The sequence below is a fragment of the Hemitrygon akajei genome, chromosome 1 (assembly GCF_048418815.1).
Source record: "Hemitrygon akajei chromosome 1, sHemAka1.3, whole genome shotgun sequence".
Classification (NCBI taxonomy): domain Eukaryota; kingdom Metazoa; phylum Chordata; class Chondrichthyes; order Myliobatiformes; family Dasyatidae; genus Hemitrygon; species Hemitrygon akajei.
In genome coordinates this window covers 125,110,505-125,136,633 of record NC_133124.1, presented here as the reverse complement: position 1 = coordinate 125,136,633, position 26,129 = coordinate 125,110,505, and the positions used below count along the sequence as shown (strand labels likewise).

General features: G+C 41.3%; 1 protein-coding gene across 4 annotated transcripts in view; it reads left to right on the top strand.

Annotated features, from left to right (window-relative positions):
• LOC140730713 (sperm-associated antigen 1-like) overlaps nt 1-26,129 on the top strand; it is a 147,190-nt gene that overhangs the window by 19,337 nt on the left and 101,724 nt on the right. For all 4 annotated transcript variants that reach the window (XM_073051546.1, XM_073051527.1, XM_073051538.1 and 1 more), the window contains 6 exons: nt 1,088-1,247; nt 9,316-9,441; nt 12,771-12,841; nt 15,070-15,182; nt 16,199-16,304; nt 20,512-20,642. In XM_073051546.1, the coding sequence (XP_072907647.1) occupies nt 1,088-1,247; nt 9,316-9,441; nt 12,771-12,841; nt 15,070-15,182; nt 16,199-16,304; nt 20,512-20,642 (707 nt within the window). The remainder of the gene's footprint in view (nt 1-1,087; nt 1,248-9,315; nt 9,442-12,770; nt 12,842-15,069; nt 15,183-16,198; nt 16,305-20,511; nt 20,643-26,129) is intronic.

Here is a 26,129-nt window from a genome sequence, read left to right as displayed (position 1 = left end):
TGGCACCTTCTTGAAGCATCTCCTTTGGGTGTGTAGGGATGCTTGTGTCCATGATGGAGTTGTCTGAGTGTATAACCCTCTGAACTCTCTTACATTCCATACCAGACGGTGATGCAACCAGTCAGAATGCTTGCAGCGGTCAGTCTGTAGAAATTTAGTAAAATCTTTGGTGAAAGCTGTGATACTTCCCTGAGTTTTGTTGGTATTAGTTAAAATGATAGCGCAAAATCCAATATGCTGTTTTTATTGTCTAATGTATCTTCAATTAATGAAATTGGACTGCCATTAGCCAATTTTTTTTTCATTTGCTCAACCCACTTGTATCCTGTTACAGGTCAAAAGATCCTCATCATACCATGCCATCTCACCATAGTTGTGTCATTAGAACGAGTATTAGTGCCTAAGGACAATTACAATGCTTAGTTTTGTAGAACTTGTTGGAAAGTTGTGATGAATTAATTTTCAGCCTTAATATAATGTCAACTGTTTACCAAATTTATCACCAAATTACATATATGGCACAATTAACTACCATGAGTTTCATTTTCTTGCGGGCATTCACTGTAGAACAAAGAAATACAATAGAATCAATGAGAAACTACACATAAAAACTGACAGACAACTAATGTGCAAAAGAAGAGAAATTGTGCAAATACAAAAAGAAACAAATAATAATATTAATAAATAAATAGGAAATAAATAATGCTGAGAACATGAGTTGTAGAGTCCTTTAAAGTGAGTGCATAGGTTGTGGAATCAGTTCACAGTTGAAATGAGTGACATTATCCATGCTGGTTCAGAATAATATATGTTCCTAATCCTTGTGATGTGAGACTTAAGACTCCTGTACCTCTTGCCCAAAGGCAGCAGCGAGTAGTGAGCATGACCTGGTTGCTTTCTTGTGGTAGCACTCCTTATAAATGTGTTCAGTTGTGGAGAGGGTTTTTCCTGTGATGGACTGGGCTGTATCCAGTACTTGTTGGCTTTTTCATTCCCATTTTCCTGCCTTTTATTCTTATGTGTTAAAGCAATTTTTGTAGCAGTTAATTTTTCATTCAGGACCTCAATTTCTTGCTCTCTGTTCAAGGTCGGGTGACGAGGGGTATTATCCTGATCTGACAGCATTTTGTGAAAAAAGAGTTCAAGAGATGGATCCCAGAAGTCGAGCCCTTCGTAAAAGCAATTTACCGGCATCTGCTGCAGACTTCAATAAAGAAGAGTGGCAGGAAATTACCACAGATTTTAAGGTATAAACTTTCTTTAAATAAGTAACAAATAAGCATTTAACTGAGATTGAATGCAGCTAAAGACATAGTAAATTTAACTGTAGAGTTTACTGTGATTACTTGCCTAGCAAAATCAATTGATTAGTGTGATTGCTTTAGAAAGTTCTTGCTAATTTTGTAAATGAGATTTTAAAGTACAGTTAGAGCAACTATTTGAGCTGTGCTGTGTTCCGACTCAATTCCGTTTAGTTTGCAAATTAGTTATTGTTAGAGTACAATGTAACTATTTATATTCTGGTACTTCTGATAGTTGAAGAAACAAGATTTTAATAATTTTAAGTAACTATCATTTTATATTCCCATGTAATTACTTATTAAAAGTTGAGTAAAATATTTACCATGTATTTGGTTGTTGGATCCCTTGAGAAAAGTAGCTAACCTTTAGTTTGGGTGTTGACTAAGCTGTTGTGGGAATTACAAGCCTTTTCAGGGTTCACTTCAAATGATTGAGAAAAGAACTGATTCAGGAAATCACAGTAGTCATGATCATCAGTGATAGCTGGAAACTGAATGTCCTTCTAGCCAAGAGGATAACAAAGGATTCAGAGACAATTGTGGTGAATAATGTGAGATATAAGAGATCAACAGAAAAAAAATACAGTCTTAATTATCACTTTGATAGGTTTTATTAATGATGGATTATGAGGTTTTTTTTCCAAGCATTGCAAAGTGCCAATGTTGTTGACAAGGAGCTGATTAAGAACAGGGGCTTCACTAGAGGTTTAATAATATTCATACATTTCGACGGTACAGAGTCCTAGAGCACTACAGCATAGAATTAGGCCATTTGGCCCGTCAGGTCTGCTTTGCCATTCCATCACATTATTTATTATCCCACTCAACCCCATTCTCCTGCCTTCACCCCATAACCTTTGATGCCCTGACTAATCAATAACCTATCATCTCCACTTTAACTGTGCTCAGTAACTTGGCCTCCATAACCATCTGTGGCAATAAATTCCACCGATTTGCAACACCCTAGCTGAAGAAATTCCTCCTTATCTCTGTTTTAAGTGGACACCCATCTACTCTGAGTCTGTGCCTTCTGGTCCTAGACTCCCCCACCTGTGGAAACATGCACTCTATCTAGGCCTTTTAATATTCTATAGGTTTCAATGCGATGCCGTCTTTTTTCTAAACTCCAGCGAGTACAGGCCCAGAGCCATCAAACACTCCTTATAACCCTTTCATTCCCAGGATCATTCTTGAGTTCCTTCTCCGGACCCTCTCCATCCTTTCTTAGATAGGCCCAAAACTGCTTACAATATGCCAAGTGCATTCTGACCCATTCCTTATAAAGCTTCAGCATCACATCCTTGCTCATATATTCTAGTCCTCTCGAAATAAATGCTAATATTGCATTTGCCTTCCTTACCAACTCAGCATGGTTTCCTTAAGGGGAAATCTTGCCTGATGAATCTTTAGGAATTCTTTAATGACATAACTGGCAGGATAGACAAAGGAGAGTCAGTGGATGTTATTTACTTTGATTTTCAGAAGGACTTTGACAAGGCACTGTACATGAGGCTGCTTACCAAGATAAGAGCCAAGGTAAAAAGTAGGAGTAAATGGGGCCTTTTCTGGATGGCTGCTGATTAGTGATGTTCTGCAGGGGTCGGTATTGGGACTGCTTCTTTTCACACTATACTGTGTGTCAACAATTTGGATAATGGAATTGATGGCTTTGTGGCCAGGTTTGCAGACAATACGACAATAGATAGAGTGGCATGTAGTGTTGAGGAGGCAGGGAGTCTGCAGGACTACTTAGCTTATGAAAATGGGCAAAGAAGTGAGAGATGGAATATAGTGTAGAGAACACTATATATAGTGCACACTATATTCCATCTCCCACTTCTTTACCCTTTTTCCAATCTAAGTACTTCTGAAGACTACTAAAAGGAGCTTCTGCACTTTAGTAGAAGGAATAAAGGTGTAGACTATTTTTTAAATGGAGAAATTTCAGAAATCAGTGATGCAGAAAGACTTGGGCAGGATTCCCTTAGTCAGTAGTAAGAAAGGCAAATGCAATATATTAGTATTCATTTTGAGAGGGCTAGAATTTAAGATCAAGGACATGAGTGGGGATCACATTGAAGCCTATTGAATCTTGAAAGACCTAGATAGCGTAGAAGTTTTCTATAGTGGGTGAGTCCAGGACCAGCAGTCACAGCCTCAATAGAGGGAATATTCATTTAGAACAGAGTTAAGGGAGGATTTTTTTAGCCAGAAGGTGATGAATCTGTTAAATACATTGCCACAGACAGCTATGGAGGCCAAGTCATTGGGTACATTGAAAGCGGAGTTTGATCGGTTCTTAATTTGTCAGGGATTGAATGATTAAGGGGAGAAGGCAGAAGAATGGGGTCGAGTGGGATAATAAATCAGCCATGATGAAAGAATGGAGCAAATTCAATGGGCCAGAAGGCTTAATTCTGCTCTTATATCTTATAAGTAAACCACAAATAGCTATAGTTCATGTAGTCTCACTTTATGAGTCTGAAAGGTTAACTCTGTTTCTCTTTTTGCAGATACTACCTGAACTTCTGAGTATTTCCAGCATTTACTGTTGTATTATTGTATTTTTAGGTTTGCTTCTTTTCATAATACATAAAACATTTAAATTGTCCTAAATGTAACTTGCCTCTTACTTTAATAAAGCATTTGAGAGTGTATTGGTAGAACTTTTAATAAAAGTTTCACAAGAGTAACAGCTACCTGTTTCTGCAGTTACTTGTGAAATTCTAAATACATGTTGAAAATGTATTTCATGTTGGCATTCTAAAAATATAAAGTTGAACTGTGGAAACTCTAGTATTTCAGAAAATTTAAACATTATCACACATAAATAAAATGGGATAATTTCATACTATCCATCATGTATTCATAAACAAGGTCCCCCAAAAAAAGAAAGGGAAATTGAGGGGTTTTCATATCAAGCGACTCTTTATTTTTTTTGGCTAGCTGTACAGCAGAATTGCCAGAAGGCTTGGAAGAAAGTTCTAATGCACAGCTTTAACTACTAGAGGGATAACAATCTAGAAAATGGAAAATAACAGAATTCTTTGGGAGGAAATTGCTAAAATTTAATTACTAAATTAAAAAAATAGTAAAACTCTGATAATCGACTATCTGTTATATCCTGATGGTTCCACATCTCTCTCCCTTTGACATAACACCCTCCTTTTAAACTTACTGAATTCATAGAAAATTTCTGAGAAACACCTTTTACAGGATGTTGATATTATGACTGTAGCAACTGCACCTCAGTGATGCAGGGACCAAGATCCTCATAGGGTGTTTGCTGTTGCTATGGATGAAGGTATTTAAATCACTTTGGTAGGTGCAATGAAAGGGAGAAAAATGGTATATTAATGATTACAAGAAATAGCACTACAGTTTACTTAAGACCAGACCAAGAGAGAGTGCAAAAGGAAATTTAGCTTCCAACATAAAGCATTTCAAAGAATATTGGAGAACTGCATTTGCAGGATTGTGATGTTTTGACAATAATGGTGGCTTGCCTAACAAAAAAGACATGAAATGGGATATGAAATAACTTGCTATAAAGAGCTTGGGAAAGATTAGGGAAAGGAAAGAAAGTTTGTGGACAATATTGATTGAAAATATTGTAGGTCTGGTGGAGAGCAAACTTTTGAGGAAATTATCACAGATGTACAAAAGTCATAAAGGAATTACAGGGGATTTTAATGATCCTTTTAAGGACCGGAATAGTAACAATATAAGGGACACAATTCAGTAAGAATTTTGAATCCTTTTGAACATTACTTCTCTGACCTGTCAAGGAAAGAGCCGTTGCTTCAGTTCTATCTGCAGAATGAAATGGGCTGAGAAAATGTCAGTGGGAAACATTTAGGACCAGTGATTATTATAATTATTAGAATTGCTGTGGAAAAGGATACGGAACACTGGGATTTAAAAAAAATGTAAAACCAGCTTGTATCACCTTTGGTTCTTTTATTGATTAATTTTATGGCACATATTCTAGTATGGGAATGATTTCTCTCTATTGACTCCATAGAGTTCATGATTTAAATACCTCCATCAGACCCTTATGTTATATCCTATGTTCCAGTAATAATTGTTGCTTCTCTGATCCATTTATGTAACAGAAGTCTTTCATCCTGGAATCATTCTAGTAAATCTCTTTCCTAAAACATCCTGTCGTAAAGTGTGGTGCCCAAAACTACACCCAAATTCCAGTCTTGGATGAACCAGATTGTTATAAAAGCTCATCTTGTCTTGCTATACAAAAAGAAACAAGTACCATGTTTCTGAAATGAAAGCAAGAATGTCTATCTATCTATTTATTTATTTATTGAGGTACAGCATGGAATAGGCCTTTCTGGCCCTTTGAGTCACACCACTCAGCAATCCCCCGACTTAATCATGGGACAATTTATAATGACCAATTAACCTACCATCTGGTACATCTTTGGACTGTGAGAGACAACCAGAGCATCCGGAGGAAGCCCACATGGTCACGGGGATAATGTAGAAACTCCTCTGAATTTATCCTCTCATACTCAATAACCTATGCATATATCTCTCCAGATCTGGAGCACTGAATACAAGAACAGGGAGGTTATGCTTCAACCTTGTGAAATATTGGCCAGATCTCATCTGAAGTACTCTTATGTTGTTCTCATCACCATTCTCTAGGAAAGATGTGAGGGTGCAGAGGAGATTCACTAAAAGACTGCCTGGGATGAAGACAGACTGGAGAGCCTAGTTCTGTTTTGCCTTTAACAGAAGAGGGTAGGAGTGCAAATGATTGAGGTATATAAAATGCTGAAGGGTATAGATTTAGAGGAAGGGGTTGGAGATTTAGAGGGGATCTGAAGGGGACTTCAGAGTGATGGAAGTGAGATGCTGACAGTACACAAGAAGTATTTAATCACCTAAGCATAAGCCAAGTGCTGGAGGATGGGACTAATACAGCTAGCACCCACTGCTCAGCCTGCTTCCATGCTGTATGACTCCATGACTCTCTCTTTTAAGTATTGTTTTCAGAAGTGTGTCTATTAATTGATACAGTCTCTCTTTATTTTTCCTATCTTAACATAGTGCCTACCTATATTCTCTTGAATCCTAATAGGAGCTCCTCATAATTCACCTCACTTCCAGATTTCATATCATCTTTAAATCTAAATCAGCTATATTTAAAAAAAAAAGGAAAGGATTCTGAACAAATCCTTTTGGTTAGGAAAAAATGTTCACTAAAACACTTCTTGTTCTGTCTTTTGGCTGTTTTTTTAATCTAGTCTGCTACCTCCCCTTTTATGCTTTTAGATTCAGTCTTACACCTGTTAAAATGCCTTTTGATAGATCGTACACATAATAACCACATTTCCCTCTTTAGTCTTTTTTGATTACTTCAAAAAATGTTTATGAAGTTAATTGAACATGTTTTGTCTTTAATAAATTCATGCTGGCCTTCACTAAACAATCCAGATTTTTCTAAATGAATGTTACATTTGCCCCTGATTTTCATTTCTAAATCTTCTTATTACTAAGGCCGAACTGATTGGGGTATAGTTTCGGTTTTCCTTGTTCCCATTCTTCAAACAAAATAAAAGTCTAGTTCTGAGGCACCATCCTGCGTCTGCAGAGGTTTGAAAAATGATGGTCAATTCCTCTGCAATGTCTTCACTCAACAGTCTGGAATGCATCCCATTTCGAACGGATGATCCATCCATTTTATGCAGAGTTAGTCCTTCTTTGTCACTTAACACACCCATTATCTCAATTGTGTCTTCCTTTGCTGAGAACCCAAAAGCATTATCTTGTTAAAGACTGATGGTAAGTACAAATTAGTACCTCTGCATCCAGATAATCTCCTTTATGATCCATGATTTACAACCACCTTCTGCTCCTCCTATTCTTTTACTATTTCAATACATTTAGATCATTTCTGGTCTCATTTAATGTGTCCCTTCTACCTTTTCACATCTTGCTACTTGTTTCTCTAATTCATTTTATTTGAATTCCTCCAGAATCTACTATAATCAGCCTGATTCTCACTGTCGTCTGACATCCATTGTATACTTTTCATTACATTTTCCTCTGTACCTTTGGACAACCAAGGAGCTTTGGTGCTGCCTTTCACCATGGTCGAAATGTGCCAACACTATAATTGACTAATCTTGACTAATCTATTGGAGTTTTTCGAGGATGTAACCAGGAAGTTAGACAAGGGAGATCCGGTGGATGTAGTGTACCTCGATTTTCAGAAGGCATTTGATAAGGTCCCACATGGGAGATTGGTGGGTAAAATCAGAGCTCATGGCATTGGGGGGAAGATATTGACATGGATAGGAAACTGGTTGGCAGATAGAAAGCAAAGGGTAGCGGTGAATGGGTGTTTCTCGGAATGGCAGGTGGTGACTAGTGGGGTGCCACAGGTCTTGGTATTGGGACCACAGCTGTTTACGATTTACATCAACGATTTAGATGAAGGCATTGAGAATAACATCAGCAAGTTTGCTGATGATACTAAGCTGGGTGGCAGTGTGATGTGATGAGGATGTAAGGAGAATTCAGGGTGACTTGGATAGGCTGAGTGAGTGGGCAGATACTTGGCAGATGACGTTTAATGTGAATAAGTGTGAGGTTATCCACTTTGGGAGTAAGAACAGGAAGGCAGATTATTATCTGAACGGTGTAGAGTTAGGTAAGGGAGAAATACAAAGAGATCTAGGAGTCCTTGTTCATCAGTCACTGAAGGTGAATGAGAAAGTGCAGCAGGCAGTGAAGAAGGCTAATGGAATGTTGGCCTTTATTACAAAGAGAATTGAGTACAAGAGCAAGGAAATCCTTTTGCATTTGTACAGGGCCCTGGTGAGACCACACCTGGAGTATTGTGTACAGTTTTGGTCTCCAGGGTTAAGGAAGGACATCCTGGCTGTAGAGGAAGTGCAGCGTAGATTCACAAGGTTAATTCCTGGGATGTCCGGACTGTCTTACGCAGAGACGTTAGAGAGACTGGGCTTGTACACGCTGGAATTAAGGAGATTGAGAGGGGATCTGATTGCAACATATAAGATTATTAAGGAATTGGACAAGATAGAGGCAGGAAATATGTTCCAGATGCTGGGAGAGTCCAGTACCAGAGGGCATGGTTTGAGAATAAGGGGTAGGTCATTTAGGACAGAGTTAAGGAAAAAATTCGTCTCCCAGAGAGTTGTGGGGGTGTGGAATGCACTGCCTCGGAAGGCAGTGGAGGCCAATTCTCTGGATGCTTTCAAGAAGGAGCTAGATAGGTATCTTATGGATAGGGGAATCAAGGGATATGGGGACAAGGCAGGAACCGAGTATTGATAGTAGATGATCAGCCATGATCTCAGAATGGCGGTGCAGGCTCGAAGGGCCGAATGGTCCACTTCTGCACCTATTGTCTATTGAGGCATTCCTTACTTAACAACTGCTATTCAAGTATATTTGACAATCCTTGATTCCAGTTTACATTGGTGAGATCTTCAGCTGTGCCATGAAATGTGTTTAGGATCTGGGATGTAGAGCTGGTAGAGTACCAGCATATGTAACAAAAGGAGATAGTTGTAGCATTTGACAGGCATCTAGATAAGTATTTGAACTGAAAAGGTTTGCAGGATCTTAGGACTGAATATTTTAAAATGGAAATCACAGAACAGGGAAGAAAGCTATTCGACCGTTTGTGTCTATGCCAGAGTAGAACTAATTGGATTATTCTTGTGTTGAACTGTCATAGACTCAATAGGCTGAATGGTCTCCTTGCCTGTGATAACCTTTCTGTGTTTGTATTATTTCCATTATTTTTTTCTGTTACGTTACAGTTCTGTTTGTTTGAAGTTTGTATTTAATATGAATGAACTATGGAACAATGTATAGTATAACAACAAAGCGTTTAATCGCAGTGTGTCTTCAGGTATTTTACCATTGCAAGATTATACCAGCCAAGTTTTATTCTAACCTCTTCCCCCAAGACTGATCAAGAACCAATATTGTTTATGTATCCCTTATATTTTGCTAGAATTGGACAGACAAAATGAAGAAAAATGAAAATGAAGAGAAATACCAAAAAACAGCAGCTGGAGGTTTTATTTCAGAAAACTACGTTCCTGTTCGTGGGATCAATGCTTCACTTCTTTCCCACCAGGTAGAAATGGACGTTTTAATACTTTCGCTTCTCTTATTGTGATTTTTATTCAAATTTTCTGCTTGAAAGGTTATTTTCTAGGATTTTTGGTTCCAGTCAATGGAGATGTAAATAACAACCATGTCAAGATTTGAGTTCTTTGATTTTTTTTTATATAATTAAAGTATTGGGTATGAGAATCTCCAAAAGTGACAACAAAACAGTTTTGTCCTTCTTGGTGAGGTGAACGTTGATGAAATCCTGAAAGCAAGCCATACATCTTGCCTCATTGATAGGTAAATAACCTGTTACACAGAGTACTTAAAATATAACCTTAAAGTGATAAACAGTATCCTCCAAGTTCAGTGATAGGATAAGTTAATCAAAGTAAGTGTGCTGTCCTGTGAGCTTTGAGGCCCTGGTCATAATCATGAGTAGGCACTTAATTTCTTTGTTTGATATTGGACTCCTGAAGTAGTTCTGTCTCAGGAAGTAATGATCAATTCAAGGATGTGCTTAAAGTCTCCTTTGAGAAACTATAACATCTCCATTGACTCTTGGGAATCCCTGGCTTACGACTGTTCAAGATGAAGAAGGAGCATTTGGGATGGCATTGGGATAACACAAAAGTCCAGTGGAAATAGCAGGAAGACAATGCCACACTCTGCCCCATCAGGCATCATCTAGCCCCATCCTAGATTGTGTAGGTTAGCTTTAGTTGTCACAGGTGCATCAAAATGTCGGAACATACAGTGACGTACATCATTTGTGTCGAATCAAATCAGCGATTTGCAGATGCTGTAAATCCAGAGCAACACACACAAGATGCTGAATGAACTCAGCAGGTCTGGCAGCATTTATGAAAATAAATAAACAATCGATGTTTTGGGTCAGGACCCTTCATCAAGGGTGGAAAGGAAAGGGGAAGGCATCAGAATAAAAAGGTGGAGGGAGGGGAAGAAAGACAAGCTAAAAGGTGATAGGTTAAGCCAGGTGGGTGGGAAAGGTAAAGGCCTGAACAAGCAGGTATTTGATAGGAATGGAGAGTTTACTGTGGGAGAAAGGGAGGAAGGATTATGCTGACCTCACTTCCTGCGCCAATGTAGCGTGCCCCCCAACTCACTACCCCTAACCCTATGTCTTTGGAATGTGGGGGGGAACTGGAATGACCAGAGGAAATCCATGTGGTCACAGGAACAATGTACAAACTCTTTCCAGGCAATGGTGGGAATTGAACCCCAATCGGTGATTGCTGGTGCTGTAAAATGATGCACAACTGTGCCACCCACTGAGTATGATTCCACATTATACTTATCAGGCACTTTAAAGACTACAGAACAGGAGTGGAAGTAGGACAGTTTTGTGAAATTCACTTTTGTTACACTAACAACCTATTTTCATTAATTCACTGAATTCATTAATTCAATAAAGTTAAACATCCCATAGCACTTAAAAAGGAACTATTATTAAGCAACATTTGATATTAGGATAAAATGGTATTCTGCTAAAATTTGGGCAAGGTAAGAATTTGATTGGATATTTCAGAGGTAATAAAATAGTTTGATGTATTGCTGGAGTCTACTCCATATATTGAAATGCAGTATGGTTTGATTTAATCAATTCAAACATTTTGTAAAATATATGGTCAAACTAAATTCATATTTTATACTAATTATATTGTTTGGAAAAAATACAAAGTAAAAATGTATTCTAGGCATATGTAACTAAAAGAAGTTGAAATTCTTAAATTGACAAGATATTATCAGTATGCTTGTGAGGATAATAAGGTTCCATGAGCTTTGTTATATAGTTTTGATAGGGCTGGGTAGATAGAGTTCTGGTATCATGGGTTGGGAATAGTCTTGGGTTGTGGGAAAGGTGAAGAGGTATCACAGGGGAATTATATTCAGCATATGAAAAAAAGTCAGATTTAAACAGAAGGATTATTCTACATTTGAAGATTAAAAGGTGGCAAATAGAGAAAAATATCCTCAATTAGAAATATAATTTAGAACTTGAAATGTTCTTATGAAAAGCTTGAAAATTGCACAAAGCTTCTCTGATGGTTCACTTAAGTGAACACACCATGCAAAATTGCACAGAGGCATAGAAGTGTAGAGAATGTTCCAGATTCAGTCCTCCGACAACATCTTTAGTCGATGTAGATTAGAACCATGAGACTGTAGTTAGTTTCAGCATCCTAGGCTAAAGAGAAACCTCTCAAGACTTCCAATCCCATCTCTTCATTATATTCCATGCACGAGGTTCCTCAGAATAGGATGATGGGATGCATCTCAGGGGTCGGTGTAGGGACTTTTGTCTTTTCTGCCATTTATATAAATGATTTGGACATGAATGCTCAGGACTTGATGAGCAAGTTTGCAGATGACATGAAATTATGATGTGGTGTTCTAGCAAAGAAGGTTATTGTAGATTACAAGGGGATATTGATCTGTTGGGAAAGTGGTGCATGAAGTGATAAATGGATACAGGTAAGTGTGAGGTGATGTATTTTGGAAAGTCAAACCAGTATGGGATTTGCTTTGTGAAGGGTAGGACACTGGGGAGTGTAATGGAACGAGGGACCTAGGAGCTCAGGAGTATTATTGTTGAAAGTGGCGTTACAGGAAGACACTGCTGAAAAAGGCATTTAGCACGCTGGCCTTCATCAGGCAGGGCAATGAGTGCAGGAGCTGAGATATTATGTTGCAGTTGTATATGTCTTTGGTGAGATTGCATTTGGAGTACTGTGTTTCGTTTTGCTCATCTTGAATAGGAAAGTCATGGTTTATCTTGAAAGAGTGCAGAAAAGATTTACAAAGGGCTAGAAGGTCAGGCTAGGTCTTTATTTCCTGGAACATGGGGAATGAGGGCCATAGATTAGGTGTATAGTTAGCAGTCTTCTCTGGGCAAGGAGAATCTAAAACAAGAGGGCATATATATAGGGTGAGTGAAGAAAGTTTTAAAACAGACCTGAGGGGCAATTTTTTCACACAGAGGGTGGTAAGTGTTTGGAGTGAGCTGCCGGAGGAACTGTTGAAGAAGGTTCAATGGTATCAATTAAGAATCATCTGGAAAGATGCCTGCAGAGGGTGTGGCCTAGAGAGATTTGAGTTGAATGCTGGAAATTAGCACTGGCTGGGTGGGCTTGTGGTCGGCATGTACTTTTTGTGCCGAAGGGTCTGTATTCATGCTGTATAGCTCTGACTTCTGATGCTGTGAGAAAGTGCATGTATCCCAGCATTGATTCATTTGGTTATAGTTCCCCAAGTATGTCTCTGTGTGATGCAGTTTGACATGAGTGAAACTGATACTTTTGGTCATGTGTTTGATAATTGTTTATTTTACAGAATGGCTTTGGGGAAAAGAAATCAACAATAAAGAAAAGGATGGCTCCCAGGGATTACAGTGAATGGGACAAGTATGTTACTTATTGTGTAAATCGGATAGCTACCGGTAATACAGTTGAGCAAAGGATAATAATTTGGAGGATTTGAAGATACTCAACAAGTCATCAATTAAAATTAATTGTCAAGTTGTCATTATATATACACAATATACAAACTAGTTGCAGGAAAACATAGACACAAGAGATTCTGCAGAGGCTGGAAATTCAGAGCAGTACACACAAAATGCTGGAGGAATTCAGCAGGTCAGGCAACATCTATGGCATTTTGTGTGAAGATCACGGCTGATCTGATAGCAACCTCAAATCCTCATTCCCACCTATCTCTCGTAACCTTTCAGTCCCTTCCTTTCCAAGAATAAAGCCAACTTTGTTTTAAAAGTACATATTCAGAGATTTATGAGGAAAAATTCCAAAGACTGCCTATTCTATTAAAGAAATTTCACTTAATCTGTTTTAAATAGAAGTTGCCTTATTTTTAAATGGTGATTTATAGTTCTAGATTCTTCTACAATGAAAAATTCCCTGCATATTCATCCTGCAGAATCTTGTACATGGGCTTTAATTGGGTTGCCTTTCACTCTTCTAGACTCCAGTGGATACAAGCTTAGCCTGTGCAATACTTCCTCACAATATGACCCACTATTACAAGTATCGGCCTTGTAAATCTCAGAACTTTTCCCAGTATTTAAATCTACCCTTAAGTGAGAAGACCATCACTGTATACAGTACACCAGATGTGGGCTCACCAGTGCCCTGTATTACTGAGACATGACCTCACTGTCCTAACAGTAAACACTAACACCCTAAATGATTGCAGGACTTGCGTAATGGCCTTTTGTTAATCAAGCACATTTTTTTGCCATATAAAGGGGTGTGAGGGGCAACGCTTTGAGAAAGAGGATGGTGGGTGTGTGGAATAAGCTGACAGAGAAAGTGGTAGCGGCAGATAATTATAACATTTAAAAGACATTTAGATGGGTATGTAGATAGGAAAGATTTTGAAGGCTGTGGGTTAAATGCAGGCAATGGGACTAGCTCACATAGACATTGAGTTAACTCAAAAGGCCTGTTTCCATATTGTCTAACTCGATAACTTTGTCTAGATCTTTTGTAGCTTCCTTATGTACTTTTCACAACTTCCTTTCAAATTTAACCAACATTACCTTTGCTGCAATTATTCAAGTAATTTATATAATTTATCAAGTAATTTATTCAAGTAATCAAGTAATTTATACCTTCTGTGGCACACTACCTGATATTTCTTATCAAGCATAAGAAGGTCACTATGACTTCCATCTCCTTTTAGCCAGCCAGTTATCTATGTCTGTGTAATACATCCTCTGCCGTGAGCTTTTATTTTCTGCAATAATATTTGGTGTGGCACTTTATTAGATGCTTTCTGGAAGTATAATAAAACTCTAATAGTCCTGTTTCCTCAGCAATTTGGGGTTTAAGACTAACAAGACCTGAGTATTGATATATTGATACTACTCCTATTAATACACTAACATACATTAAATTTGCCTTTTTTCAGATGTTATACAATGTTGTAATGAATTTTCCAGTAAACCAGCATAGGAATAGAGCCCCAATGAGTTTAAAGGGAGCACTGGAATGGGGTCCAGCTGTGATTAAAAGAGTATGGGAAAGATAGTGTGGATCCCTATACACTGGGATTTCTGAACAATAGGAAAGCAGATTATCAAAACTTTACTGTATATTGGTTTCCTTTATCCATTGCAAAGGTTACTTCTCTCAGAAAACATCCTTGAACAGTGCAGGTGAATGGGACTAGGGAGGATAATAGTTTGGTACTGTTTGTGCTAAAGTTTGGACTAGATGGGTCAAAGGGCCTGTTTCTGTGCTGTAATGCTTTACGACTCTAAATACAGATGTGATGTATTCTTTTAAGTCTATAACCTGTGCCTCCACACTAGATGGCCACATTGATCCTTGAGGTACTCCATTCTCTCCCTATTTACCCTTTATTATCAATACTAATAGGATCTCTCAGTATTCTTTATTTTACCTTATTTGCCAAAGCTAATGTCCTACTGATGTTCTTCTTGTGTACTTGATTTCATTCTTAAGCATACCAAAAGTGTTATTGATTCAAACTTAATTGTGTGTGTGTATGTATGTATGTGTGTGTGTATATGTATATATATATTTTTTTGCTTTATGAAGGATTAATATTACTATTCTCAAGCTCATATGATTGTTCTAAATTTTGATCCCAGATTTGATGTGGAGAAAGAATGTGCCAAAATTGATGAAGGCAAGGAAGAAAGTAAATCTAAAACTATCTTCAATGATTCAATTTCTGGAATAGAGAAGAGCATTGATACAACAGGTAATTATTGTTGAATCAGAGAAAATCATGTACATACTACTTAGATGAACATTGTACGTCTCATTTTTTGCTCTTATCTTCAAATTGTTCTGGAATAGTAACTACCGCTCAGCCATCAGGCTCTTAAACCAGTGGGGACAACTTCATTTCCCCATCATTGAAATGTTTCCACTTCCTATGGACTCAATTTCAAGGGTTCTTCATCTCATGTTCTTGATATTTATTGCTTGCTTGCTTATTTATTTATTAATTATTCTTTTTCTCTTTTGTATTTGCAGTTTGTTGTCTTTTGCATGTTGATTACTTGTCCACCCAGTTGGGTTTGTTCTTTCATTGATTTTATTATGGTCCTTGAATTTACTGAGTGTGCCTGCAAGAAAACAAATCTCAGGGTTGGGTATGGTGACATATCTGTACAGTACTTAGATAAATTTACTTTGAACTTGAAAACAGTATGAAAAACAATGCAGTATTAGAAGCTAAGCTACAAGGATTTCTATCTACACCTTAGGACTGAAGGAGCATCGGAACCACTTTACATTATCATAGTTTCCTTATTACAAATATTGCCATAAGCATCTTGTAAAATAAATGCTGTAAAAGCATGACTCAAATTCATGAATTAAAGACTGGTTGTAGTATGTATGATCTTTCAAAAGGCATAAAGGGCTGCTTAATAAGTGTAATATTAATATTACTTTATTGCGTGCTTTCGTTCACATGATAACCTCAAACTAGATAACTACTTAAGACATCTTCATCTCATGTTCTCAATATTTATTGCTTATTTATTATTAATTTTTTTTTGTATTTGCACATTGTTTGTTGTACTTTGCACATTGACTGTCCACCCTGTTGGTGTTGTCTTTTATTGACTCTGTTTTGGTTATTGGATTTATTGAGTATGCTCACAAAAAAAAATCTCAGGGTTGTATATGGTGATATATATGTACTTTGATAATGAATGTACTTTGAACTCATACTTTTACATGTTTGGATATGATTTCATTCCTCAGGCTTGACTGACCAAGAAAAAGTGGTTTTAGCTGATCGGGAAAAAGACAAGGGGAATGAAGCTTTCCGAGCTGGGGACTACAAAGAAGCTATGCTTTACTACACTAGGTACCTTCACATATGCTTGATCTGTGAAAATTGAAAATAAAACTCATGTGTACATCCTGAATCTCTCAAGAATGTTTCTAACAAGTTTGTGTCTAATAACCTACTTTGAAATGAATTTAATGTCTTTGCACAAGGAATTGCAGAATCACTTTGGTACACAGAAGGATCAGAAGCATAATTGGAATGCTCTGTTGACAACTAGATAAACAAATATATTTAATTTAACAGGGAATATGAGGGCAAGTTTTTCTATACAGAACATAGTGTGTATATGGAAAAAGCTGCCAGGCAGCATGGTGATGTATAATTGGAATGCTTGAAAATTGAAAACCCCATTGCTATCTGTAGTGAGTTTGCAGGTTCTCCCTGTGACTGTGTGGTTTTCGTCCAGGTAACCTGGTTTCCTCCCCCATTCCAAAGAGGTAGGTTAGGGGTAGTGAAATGTAGGCATGCTTTTTTGGTGCCGGAAGCATTGTTAATGCCCAAACGACAAAGACACGTTTTTCTTTTGTTTAAACAACTTTACTTTCTACGTCTCAGTTCAATGCATAAGGACTGTCACCTTTTCATCCCACAATTCCCCCTTTTCCCCTGATGCGCACTTGCATAACAGGGAAAGTATGCATGCCTACTAAATAACTAGATAGTCCAAATGAACAGAATTCAACAGCATGGCGAGGCGACACTTTTGGGCTGCCCAGCACAATCCTCACTGATTTGATGTGACACAAATGAAGCATTTCAAAGCTAATTGTCATCTTTAATCTTGTTTACAATTGCAGTGTTTAAAAGATATTTGGACAGGTACATGGATAGGAAATGTTTAAGGGGATTAAGTGCACAAATGGAAGCAATTGGTACCGGCTCAGGTCAGCACATTGGTCTGCATCGGCAAATTAGGCTGAAAAGGCTATTTCCATGCTCTACTGTTTATAAAGTTGTGAGAGTCTGAGAAGTGCTGCTAACCAGAGAGCCCTGGGTGCTGTTGTACATAAATCATTAAAGGTTAATGTGTAAATGCAGTCAGCTTTTAGCAAAAATACTGTTTTAAAGGCACCTTAACACACTATGTTCTATTAAGACTACAGCTATATTATTGTGTAGACATCTGGTTTCCCATATAAAGAAGAGTACAACAGAAGTTCACAGAATTGATTTCCAAAGTGAAGGGTTTAGCCTATAAGGAGGGATTAAGTATGCTGGGTGTATGGTAAACTCTTTGGACTTTAGAAGAATGTCAGATGATTTAATTAGAACATACAAAGTTCCTTTGGGTTGAGAGACTAATGCAGGAATGATATACCCCTGACACTGGAGTGTCTGGAACATCACTGTGGACTGAAATAAGAAGTTTCCTTGCTTAGTGAATTTCACGACTGAAGATGGCTGTACAAGGCTCAGTTGCTCACTCCATTCAAGATGGAGATTAATAAATTTGTGAATATTAAGGGAATTGGTATATTAGTTTTTTATAGTTGTTCACTGAGGTACAAGAAAAACTTTGCTTTGCATGCCATTCATACAGATCATTTCAAAACTTCAGTATATTGAGGTAGTACAAGGGAAAAGCAATAACAAAATAAATTGCTCCAGTTACGGGAAAAAGTGCAGTGCAGGCAGACAGTCAAGGCCATGATGAGGTAGATTCTGGGGTTAAAAGTCCATCTTATCATACAGGAGGCCCATTCAATCTTATAGGATAGCTCTCCTTTCAGGCTTCTGGACCTTCTTCCCAGTGGGAGGGGGGGAGAAGAGAGAATGTTTGGAATGGGAGAGGTCCTTGATTATGTTAAATACTAAGGCAGTGAGGGTGTAGACAGATGCTATGGAAGGCAGGCTGGTGTTCCCGATACAGTGAGCTGTGTACACTTCTCTCTGGAGTTTCATGCTGTCACTAGCAGGGCAGTAGCCATACCAGGCCATGATTCATCTGGATAGGATGCTTTCTGTGGTGCATCTATAAAAAATGGTGGAGTCAACAGGGACGTGCCAATTTTCTTTAGTCTCCTGTGGAAGTAGAGGTGCTGAGGCACTTTCTTTGACATAGTGTTCCCATGGTTGAAGCAGGACAGGCAATTGGTGATATTAACTGTGAGGAACTCTAAACACTTTCGAACTCAGCATCATTGATGTAAACAAGAACATGTGCATTGCCCCTTTTCCTGATTCAACAAACATTCCTTTTGCTGATATTGAGAAAAGGTTGTTGTTAGAACACCATGTCACTAGAATCTTTATCTCCTTTCTGTACTCAGACTCATTGACTATGGTGGTGTCATCTGAAAACTTGTAGATGGATTTAGAGCAGGATCTGGCATCACGGTCATGAGTGTATCAGGGTTAAAGTTGGCAGCTGAGGAAACAGTCTTGTGAGGCACCAGTACCAAGGATGCATAGAACAGTACCTCAGTGGGCATACTTTGTTACCTCCCGAAAAAAGTCGATCAAGTTTGTAAAGCATTGCCTGCCCTTCACAAATCTTGGGAGTTTGTGTACTTTGCAGATGTAGATGTGGGTCAAGGATGGCGTGTTGACTCCTTGGTGATGTATGATTTGGTATATTCCTCAGGGCATCAAAGGTTACGGAGAGAAGGCAGGAGAATGGGGTTGAGAGAAATAATAAATCAACCATGACTGATGGTGAAGAAGACTCAGTGGGCCAAATGGCCTTTATTTTGCTCCTGTGTTTTAATATCATGGTTTTATGATAAATGTAAATAAAGAGCTGTGGCTACTTCTGAGAGGCTGACCAGTGAATTGAAAGATATGGGGTTAGCATAGAAAATGGCACTAAAGTAAATAGCATCTGTGGTCATATTGAATGGCAAAGCAGGCTTCTGTTTCTTATCTTCCTGTGACCCAAGAATCATCATTTGTCCTTCTATCACAGTCTAGTTCCAGACACATAGAGGCTTGCTACTGATAACTTACTTCAGAGCGATGCAGCTCAGTCATCTTTCTTCTGCATTCAAGTATAGTGCATTCTCAGACAGATGACAACAACTGTCACGCTAAAACTGAAAACTCTTTGTTTTGATGGGATTTAGGTAAACTGTTTTGGGATGTAGCCTGCATACTGATATCTCTATCCTATGGTTAAAAATTTTTTAAAAAGAAGTGAAGTTTCTCCATAGCTATGGCCTTGTATATGCATTAAATTGGAAATAAGAATCCTCAGGTTTTATAATAAAAGATGTAGACAAAAGGATTACATTCGAGAATCTAATTTGATTCCTTTATTTGTTTAAATTAAATTATTTAACCATAACCATATTATTTTAATGAAATTATCTTGCATTTTATGTCTAATTATCTCCATGAGATTATTATTAAATAATAATAAAATGTGAACGTTGATGTAGAACCATCTAATTTATTTAAACAATGACCTGAAATGGTTTAGGCATACCGTATGTGAAAATGTGATATAATTGCATTTTGTTATGGATGATTATACTATGGTGCTTTGGAATTTAAGTGTAGCAGCAGGCTGTTGTACCTGCTCAATTGAACAGATAAGGAACACAAAACCTTTCATGATACGGAATTTAGTAGGTCAGAGAGGTCTTTTTGCAGAAGTACAGTGGATGTGGGTCATGGATGGTGTGTTGTAGGATGAAGGATATAATTGAAGAGCTGTAGAAAACTCTGATTGGAGAAGGTGACCAGTCAATGATCGTGATCCATATTGATACCACTGGCATAGAAAGATGTGATATGAACAAATACAAAAAAAAATCTACTGCATCCCATTTATAAGTGCAATCTCTGTATTGACTCACTTCAATAAAGGCTTAAAAGCATTTGTCAAATATGTGCCTGTTCCCAATACCCCTTAATTCCTTGTTTTTTCAAATGCTTGTCTATCTCCACCTTAAATATATCTAATGATCCCATATCCACCGCCCTCAGAGACAGAGTTGCAGAGATTCACCAGCCTCTGAGGAGGTGTAATTATGCTGCTGACAGCACAGAAAATATTTGCAAGGATGTTGTCTGAATTTGAGGGCTTAAGTAATGAGGAGAGAAGTTACAGTAGGATTTGTAAGTAAATAAGGGTGTCATTAGCTTTGTTATTATTTTGGCACCAAGTTACTGCCCCATTGTAGTATTTCTAATTCTAAACTAGAGCTATTTTCCCTTCCCTATAAATAGTATCGGTACTCATTCATTATTTTATTTCTCTTTCTCCCTTGTCTCAATCCAGAAGCATATCAGTGATGCCAAATGTAACCGCATTTAACAATCGAGCTCAAGCTGAAATTAAGCTTCAGGAATGGAAGAAGGCTCTTGATGATGCTGAAAAGGTATTAGAATTAGATCCTGGCAATTTAAAAGGTGAGTAACACAACCCCAATGCCTGCTACAAAGTCTTTAATAATAGCTGCAAACAAATGTTTACCTAACTGGTGGTTTCTTGTTCTTTGGTTTTCTACTTTTATTCAATACATGAGTTACATTTGCTCTTTTTCAATCAAATAGAATTTTGAAAATTAGAACAATATTAGGCACCCATAAGAACCCAGAATGACACCTATTACCACGCAAAAACTTAGCAGCCCTCAGTTCCAATAATTTGTTCAATATCTCCTCTGGTGGTTGCCATTTTCATCCCTTCCAGTTTCTGCATGACAGCTTTTTAGAATGTTATTTGTGTCCTTTTTCAATTTCTTATAAAATCTTGACTTTTTTAATGTTTCTGGCTATCTTAATCTTATACTGTATTTTTTCTTTCCTGATGAATCACGTAATTATTTATTGCTTTTCTTATACATTCTGTCCATTTTTCAGACCTGCTACCTGCTTTGCCCAATTATTTGCTTTGTTCTTTAAGCTTGATACAATCTTTAAACTCTTGTTTTACTTGACTGTGTGTGATTCATCTTTCCCTTAGATTATTTCATTCTCGTTAGAATATATTCTGAGAGATCCCTTTAAATGTCTGTCATTGAATCTTGACTGATTCTTAAGCCCAGTTGGCAATTTGCTTTACCTAGCTCTGTTTCAATATCATCATAGTGTGGCGACCCACATCCTAGCGCACTCGAACCGGCTCACAAATAGCCAGCGCGCCGGCACAAAGGCCAGTCCCAAAAGGGCGCCAGGTCTGCTTCACCAACAAAGGGAAAAGCCTGCGGGGGATTGTGAGTACGTGCCCCCTACAGCATCCGCGCCCGGGAAGGGCTGGATGAGCGAGGCTTTAAAGCAAGGCTGTGAAGTTCGAATAAAATCTTCTTTAACTGCAGTTTACCGACTCCGTGTCGTTATTTCAGCGCTGCGTGTAGCACACCGCTACAAACGATTTTTGGACCGGAGATGACCGACGCCGCATCTGTTCATGCGGTTTCGTTGAAACTGCCAAGTTTCTGGACGCTGCGACCTCACCTCTGGTTCCAGCAAGCAGAAGCCCAATTCCACGTTCGGCAGATAACCTCAGAGGACACACGTTACTACTACGTGGTGAGCTCCCTCGACCAGGACACAGCGGCCCAGGTTGCGGAGTTCGTACAGTCTCCCCCAGCGGACGGCAAGTACACAGAATTCAAAGCCCTGCTCATAAGGACTTTCGGACTCTCACGGCGCGAGCGGGCTGCCCGTTTACTGCACCTGGATGGCTTGGGAGACAGACCTCCATCGGCTTTAATGAATGAGATGTTGTCTCTGGCCGGCGGACACAAACCCTGCCTCATGTTTGAGCAGGCATTCCTGGAGCAGCTGCCCGAGGACATACGCCTGCTGCTGTCCAACGCGGATTTCAGCGACCCCCGGAAGGTGGCAGCCCGGACGGACTTGCTGTGGAACACCAAGAAGGTGAGTGGGGCGTCCATCGCACAGATCACCAGGCCACACTCCCAGCAGCAAACCAGACCAGGCCCAGCTACAGAGCTCGCTAACCCCAGAGGCAGGGGTGGGGAGCCCAACGAACAATGATGTTTCTACCACCAGCGGTGGGGCGCAGAAGCCCGCCGCTGTAGCCCGCCCTGCAAGTTCCCGGGAAACGCCAGGGCCAGCTGCCGCTGTTGGATACGGTGGCTGGCCATCAGGATAGCCTCCTGTATGTGTGGGACAAGAGGTCAGGATACCGTTTTTTGGTCAACACTGGTGCCGAGATCAGCGTCTTACCTCCGACGAGTTACAACACCCGCAACAGGGCACCGGGTCCCCCCCGAGGGCTGTGAACAGCAGCACGGTAAGGACCTTTGGCACCGGTACGGTGCAGCTAAAGTTCGGCTCCAGCCAGTTCATGTGGGACTTCACACTGGCCGCCGTAGCCCAACCGCTTCTGGGTGCGGATTTTTTGCGGGCTCACAGCCTGCTGGTCGACCTGCCAAGGCAGAGGCTGGTCCACGCCGAGACCTTTCAGACGTTCTCCCTGGGAGAAGCCCAGTTGCCAGCCCCACACCTCGACTCCATCACGCTGTCCGACAACGACTTCACCAGAGTCCTGGCGGATTTCCCATCGGTTCTGGCAACGCAGTTCACGGCAGCCATGCCCCGACACGGCGTACAGCACCACATCCCGACCCAGGGACCACCCCTCCACGCCCGTGCTCGGCGGCTTCCCCCGGACAAGCTCCGACTGGCGAAGGAGGAGTTCAAGAGGATGGAGGAATTGGGGATCATCCGGCGGTCCGACAGCCCATGGGCCTCCCCCCTGCACATGGTGCCCAAAGCGACAGGGGGCTGGAGACCATGTGGTGACTACTGCAGGCTGAACGAGGCTACCACACCGGACCGCTACCCTGTGCCGCACATTCAGGACTTAGCAGCAAACCTGCACGGCACACAGATCTTCTCCAAGGTAGACCTCGTCCGGGGATACCATCAAATCCCGATGCATCCGGACGATGTCCCCAAAATGACTCTCATCACCCCGTTCGGCCTTTTCGAGTTCCTCCGCATGCCGTTCAGCCTGAAGAATGCCGCACAGACGTTCCAGCGGTTAATGGACGCGGTGGGACGTGACCTAGACTTCGCATTCATCTATTTGGACGACATCCTCATAGCCAGCAGCAGTCGTCAGGAGCATCTGTCCCACCTCCGTCAACTCTACGCCCGACTGAGTGAGTACGGTCTAACAATCAACCCGGCCAAATGCCAGTTCGGGCTCGACACCATTGACTTCCTGGGCCACAGGATTACTAAAGACGGGGCAACCCCTCTGCCCGCTAAGGTAGACGCGGTCCGCCATTTCCCCTGACCCACCACAATCAAAGGCCTTCAGGAATTTGTAGGTATGGTCAATTTCTACCACCGTTTTCTCCCTTCAGCTGCCCGAATCATGCGCCCCCTGTTCGCCCTGCTGTCGGGTCCGGGCAAGGACATTACCTGGGACGAGGAGTCCGCCGCCGCTTTCATTAAAATGAAAGAAGCCTTGGCGAACGCCGCGATGCTAGTGCACCCCAGAATGGACGTCCCTACCGCCCTCACAGTGGACGCATCTAACACGGCAGTCGGTGGGGTACTGGAGCAGCTCATCGCGGGTCACTGGCAACCCCTGGCGTTTTTCAGAAAACACCTGCGGCCACCCGAGCTCAAATACAGTGCTTTCAACCGGGAACTGTTGGCGCTATACCTGGCAATCCGGCATTTCAGGTACTTCTAAGAAGGTAGGCCCTTCACCGCGTTCACGGACCACAAGCCGCTTACCTTTACGTTCACGAAGGTGTCCAATTCCTGGTCGTCCCGCTAGCAGTGCCATCTGTCCTACATCTCTGAATATACGACGGATGTCCGGCACGTCTCGGGTAAGGACAATGTCATGGTGGACGCGCTCTCTCGCCCTATCATTCATGCCCTTTCCCAAGGGGTAGACTTTGAGGTGCTGGCAGAGGCGCAGCAGGCAGACGAGGAGATCCCAAGTTACAGAACCGTAGTCTCCGGTTTGCAGCTCCAGGACCTCCCCGTAGGCCCAGGTGAGAGGACCCTACTCTGTGACGTCGCCACTGGCCAGCCCCGTCCCGTCGTCCCGGCACCTTGGCGGCGACGTGTTTTCGACTCCATTCATAACTTGGCGCACCCCTCCATCCGGACTACCGTCTGGATGGTCTCCAGCAGGTTTGTTTGGCACGGACTCCGCAAGCAGGTCCGTGACTGGGCCAGAACGTGCCTACACTGCCAGACGGCCAAGGTGCAGCGACACACCAAAGCTCTGCCGCAGCAGTTCCTCCCCACCCACCGGCGTTTCGACCACATTCATGTGGATATTGTGGGCCCCCTGCCAGTGTCGCGTGGAGCGCGGCACCTCCTGACTATCGTGGACCGGTTCACCAGATGGCCAGAGGTGATCCCGCTCACCGACACCACCTCCGAATCTTGCACCCGGGCACTGATCGCCACCTGGGTGTCCCGCTTTGGTGTACCGGCCCACATTACCTCTGACAGAGGCGCCCAGTTCACCTCCGGCCTGTGGTCAGCTATGGCCAGCCTTTTGGGGACACAGCTGCACCACACCACTGCCTACCACCCACAGTCGAACGGCCTGGTGGAGCGTTTCCACCGTCACCTAAAGTCGGCTCTCATGGCCCGCCTGAGAGGAGCTAACTGGGTGGACGAGCTTCCCTGGGTCCTACTCGGCAACTGCACGGCGCCCAAAGACGATCTGCACGCCTTGTCGGCCGAGTTGGTGTACGGCGCACCGCTGGTCATTCCCGGGGAGTTCATACCAGCCCCAAGGGGGCAAGAGGAAGAACCCGCAGCAGTCCTGGGCAGACTACGCGAGAGGCTCGGCAACCTGGCCCCCATACCCACTTCGCAGCATGGGCAGAACCCGACCTGCGTACCCAAAGAGCTGCTAAACTGTAAGTTTGTGTTTGTACGAAGGGGCGGGCATCGGCCACCGCTGCAACGGCTCTACGAGGGGCCGTTCACGGTGCTCAGGAACAATGGGTCCACGTTCGTGCTGGACGTTGGGGGGAGAGAGGAGGTTTTCATGGTGGACCGACTCAAACCGGCCCATGTGGACCTGGCGCAACCGGTCGAGTTTCCGGCACCGCGGCGCAGAGGCCGACCTCCCAAACAGGGTCCGGCCCAGACTATGGACATTGGGGGGGGGTGTATCGCCGGTTCTGGGGGGGGGGGGGGGTTATGTGGCAACCCACTTCCTAGCGCACTCGAACCAGCTCACAAATAGCCAGCGCGCCGGCACAAAGGCCAGTCCCAAAAGAGCGCCGTCTGCTTCATCAGCAAGGGGAAAAGCCTGCGGGGGATTGTGAGTACGTGCCCCTTACAGCATCCGTGCCCGGGGAGGGCGGGATGAGGGAGGCTATAAAGCAAGGCTGTGAAGTTCGAATAAAATCTTCTTTAACTGCAGTTTACCGACTCCGTGTCATTATTTTAGCGCTGCGTGTAGCACACCGCTACAACAGTTTACCTTATTAGCCTTGGACTCATTCATTTTTCTTCAAGCTGAATGTAAAATATAGTCTTATTGTGGTTGCTTTTCTGTGGGTGCCTTCATGAAGAGGGCATGCAGGATGAAAGGCCTCAACCCAAACTGTTAACTGTTTATCTCTCTCCATAGATACTGCCTTATCTGCTGAGTTCCTTCAACATTTTGTGTGTGTTACTCAAGATTTCCAGCGTCTACAGAATCTCTTTTGTTTGTGTATCTAGGTTGTCTTTACCCACTGTATACTTCTTTTTTAACTTTTCTTCCTTAATACTTTTCCCTCCAAGATGATTAATTTTGAGGGCCTGTACATTGTTCCCTAAAATAAATTTTTGCCTTTATTATTTCTTTTCTTTACTTAAACTGTTTTTACATTATAGTTTGCTGAACTTACATAATCTCTCTGTGCTACTAAGATGCTCATTAATTAACAA